Source organism: Cannabis sativa, chromosome 1 (genome assembly GCF_029168945.1).
Source record: "Cannabis sativa cultivar Pink pepper isolate KNU-18-1 chromosome 1, ASM2916894v1, whole genome shotgun sequence".
NCBI lineage: Eukaryota > Viridiplantae > Streptophyta > Magnoliopsida > Rosales > Cannabaceae > Cannabis > Cannabis sativa.
The window spans coordinates 21,392,487-21,395,845 of record NC_083601.1 but is presented as its reverse complement, the minus strand read 5'-3'; the positions used below and the strand labels follow the sequence as shown (position 1 = coordinate 21,395,845).

Here is a 3,359-nt window from a genome sequence, read left to right as displayed (position 1 = left end):
GAAACGTGGAGGAAGATTTACGATGATACCATCAATCTTGCTGGTGACGAGGATGATTGGGTTCTCCCAGAACACATCAAGAATATGAAAGTTGGGGTACCTGTGGAAAAGAAGCCTGTAGGTCGTCCAAGAAAAAGCAACGCTGGAAGAAGACGGGAGAACCGTTTCCCGTCTGGTGATAAAAAAGGTTCTGTACCACGAAACTGCAGCCGCTGTGACAGTTCAGGCCACAACAGAGCAACATGCAAAGCCCGCATCTGAGGCGTCTTGTACGTATTCGTTGGGAAATTTGATATATTGTAATGATGCATATTTTGTCATAGTTATTTTTGTTGAGGTTGAATATTTTTCAAATATTTTAATTATTTTTAGGTTTAATAGTTATTTTTGTTGAATAATGTTGATATTTTATATTTGAAACCACGTATAATTATCAAAATTTGAACGAAAAGAAAATCTATATATACATAACTGTAATGTTAATTACACAAAATATACAATGTCCCAATAATTACACATATAATCAGCCGACATTTTGGTAAAATAAATCGACACACCACCGTTGACGAAACATGGCTATCCGGTCTGGCGTCACATCGGTCAATCCACGCTGCATCATGAGATGCTCCACATACTCAATGCAATACACACCACAATCACCACTAAATGCAAAATAAAATGTAAAGTCAGTCTAACGTAAAACATATTTCAATACTATAGTACTTTTTTATCGCTATGTACCTGGTTGCTGACTTCGGAACTAAGTCGTGAGTGGCTCGAGTCGCGTGCATTTTTGGAAGCACCGTGATGTCACCGTTAGCTAACGCCATGATCTGGTTGTTATGTGGAAATTCCCCGGTTGCAAGGATTAGCGAGGGCAGCAGTTCTGCCCAATCCTTCATGATGGGTTCCATGGCGGTCCAATGACAGACGCTGGAATCACAGTCGTAGACATTAATTTTCCACAGCTCTATGTCGACTTCAACTGTGACCCAGTGCCTTGCCGTGGGAAGGTTCAGAACGAAGTAAATAAACTCGTTACCCCTCCATCTCTCAAAGACTTGGGACTGTAATTACAGAGAACAACGAAACAATTAACAAACCATAATAATCTTCCCAAACAATTGACATTTAAAATCTTACTAAAACAATACCTTATGAGCCCCTGTGCAGTAGTCCAGGATATAATCCTCCCATTTAAAGTTTTTCCTCGGACCCTTGTGGCTCGTCCATGCACTGCTGATCATGGCGGTCACGAATGTGAAGAGAATGATACCCTTCTAAGGAAATGTCAGTGGATAGTCGGTGCGTCGCCTCCTCAGCATATGCATTGCTGCATCTATATGCTGCATATAAAGGGAAATGTCAGTTACACAAAAAAATATATTAATTGCATTGTACATAAAGTTGAAAAGTGAAGTAATATTATAAAATACTTTACTTACGTCATCTGTAAGCCATTCCTTTGGTGTGAGCATTATCCAAAAGAATCCTGGACCGTAATCACCACTTCTCAAATCCCGAAGTCGGTGGTTCGGAATGAGTCCAACACACCACTTTCGGAAAGTGGTTAACAATTTCTCATCCGTGGCTCCTGTGGATCAAAAGTCGAAGATGGCCTATGTCTCCTCTTCATCTCCGTATAGTCACCGAACCATACAGGAGGCTTTCTCTTCCTCTTCCGACTCTTAACCACTGCAGGTTGTGCCTCTATGGACAGAATCTCACCCTGCGACTCGGTGTCATGTACATGGATAAGAGGTTGTGCCTCGATCGGAGTCGCTGGAGCTCCCTCATAAGGATCGTAATCGTCGGGGAAGACCTCATCCTCTTCTACTGGGGGTGAAGCAGCTGGTGGTGGGGTAGATGGATCTGCTGGGGCCTCCGGTGCTGAAGCTGTCGTTGGCGGACGATTCAACATGGCCAATATGTGTCTGAGCTGCTCCATAATTACGTTCTGACCACCCTTCAGCTCTACATGGCTGGTCTCGTATGCCTTCTTCAGCTCGACATGAGCAGCATACAGACCCTGAGTGTCAGCCTCGATCCTATCCAACCGAGCCACTAAATCAGTGTACTCGGCACCCCGAACGCCTGATGCAGATGGTGCACTGGGCTGAGGTTCTGAACCAGTGGCCTGAAAAAATATATATCAAAAAAATACGGTAAGCATACGATATACCCTCCACTATATAAAAAAAATAATAAAAAATAAAGACATAAAAAAAAGTTCCAGAAATTGGTACCTGAGTGTCTCTTTCCTGAGTGTCTGGGACCTGAGTCTCTGGTACCTGACTACCTGCCTCAGCCTCTGTGTCATCCACAACATCATCAACCAGGTTCTCCACACCATCGTAAGATATTGTCCTCACAAATGCCTCCTCCTCTGTCCGTGGAAGTAGCCCCTTCACCACTTCCAGATTCTGTTTATGGTTTAAAAAATATCAAAATAAAACCATTTAGCATTTATTACAAGCATTTATGTTAAATAATTATTCAGAACATAAGTGAAAATCATACCCGTCTAGAAAATAATGCGCTGACGTCTTTCTTCCCAATATCGCCTTTGCTCGTCCAGCTAAGCATCCTGGGGAACCGAATCCCGTGGTTCGTGCCATACCTCTTGCCAACCTCCAAAATGGCCTCGTACGCCCAATATTGGACTGCAGGTGCGAAGCCATATGCTGTGTATTTGCACTCGTGCTGAACATCCGAACTCAGCTTCTTCTCGTAGTTGGCCTTCTGTTTCAACATGTCTTTCTGAAGCGAGTGCATGAGTCTGGCGAATGAGTGCTTCCCCCAAGGAATCCGGAAGAAGAACTCGAGGTCTTCCACATATCTAAGTATGTGAGGCGTGATCAGCGCGTTGGCCTCGCGGCCCAGAAGCACTGACTCCACAAACAAGCACAAGCCGAGCTTGTACAAGTCTTCCGGGTTCTGGCAGTTTGTGAACTGAAGTTGGAGTGCTTCTGTCTTCACACTATCAGACCGGTTGAAATATTTGTTGATCAATCGGTCTGACCCCGAGCGCGCGACCTGCGCAGCCTTCTCCTATCCTGTTGGCCCCGAGGAGAAGTCCAAACCCGTAATGAGTGCAAACTCCAGCACCCCGAATCGGACCTCCTTCCGACCAACATAAAACCTCATCCTCAACTCCTCCTGAGCATCCACTTTCATTTTGTGGAGCATCAGCTGGTGAAATAACACCGAGGAGAATGTCAGTGGTACGGCATTCCAGAAGCTCCCGAAACGGCTTTCCTTCGCCGTGTTATTAAGGTTGAACTCCTCAAACCGAGCTTTGATTTTTGCAAAAATTCCAGTGCCCCTATATGTGACGCGGCCAGTGAAATGCTCGGGTG

At 44.6% G+C, this 3,359-nt stretch overlaps 1 protein-coding gene across 1 annotated transcript; it reads right to left on the bottom strand.

The window, feature by feature from the left end:
- Positions 1-439: 439 nt before the first annotated feature.
- Positions 440-3,047, bottom strand: LOC133031908 (uncharacterized). The gene is made up of 5 exons (XM_061105676.1): positions 2,521-3,047; positions 2,247-2,423; positions 1,446-2,137; positions 742-1,346; positions 440-662 (listed from the first exon to the last, which is right to left on the bottom strand). The coding sequence occupies exons 1-3, from the start codon at positions 2,773-2,775 to the stop codon at positions 1,571-1,573; spliced, it is 999 nt and encodes a 332-aa protein (XP_060961659.1). The 5' UTR covers positions 2,776-3,047; the 3' UTR covers positions 440-662; positions 742-1,346; positions 1,446-1,570.
- Positions 3,048-3,359: the final 312 nt, after the last annotated feature.

What these genes read in the sequence shown, in the direction of transcription:
- LOC133031908 (XM_061105676.1), bottom strand. Translation starts at nt 2,775, where the DNA reads ATGCACTCGCTTCAGAAAGACATGTTGAAACAGAAGGCCAACTACGAG. An exon ending in GCGCATTATTTTCTAGACGG is followed by an intron (nt 2,424 to 2,520) that starts GTATGATTTTCA and finishes AACCATAAACAG; the next exon opens with AATCTGGAAGTGGTGAAGGG. An exon ending in CTCAGGAAAGAGACACTCAG is followed by an intron (nt 2,138 to 2,246) that starts GTACCAATTTCT and finishes ATATTTTTTCAG; the next exon opens with GCCACTGGTTCAGAACCTCA.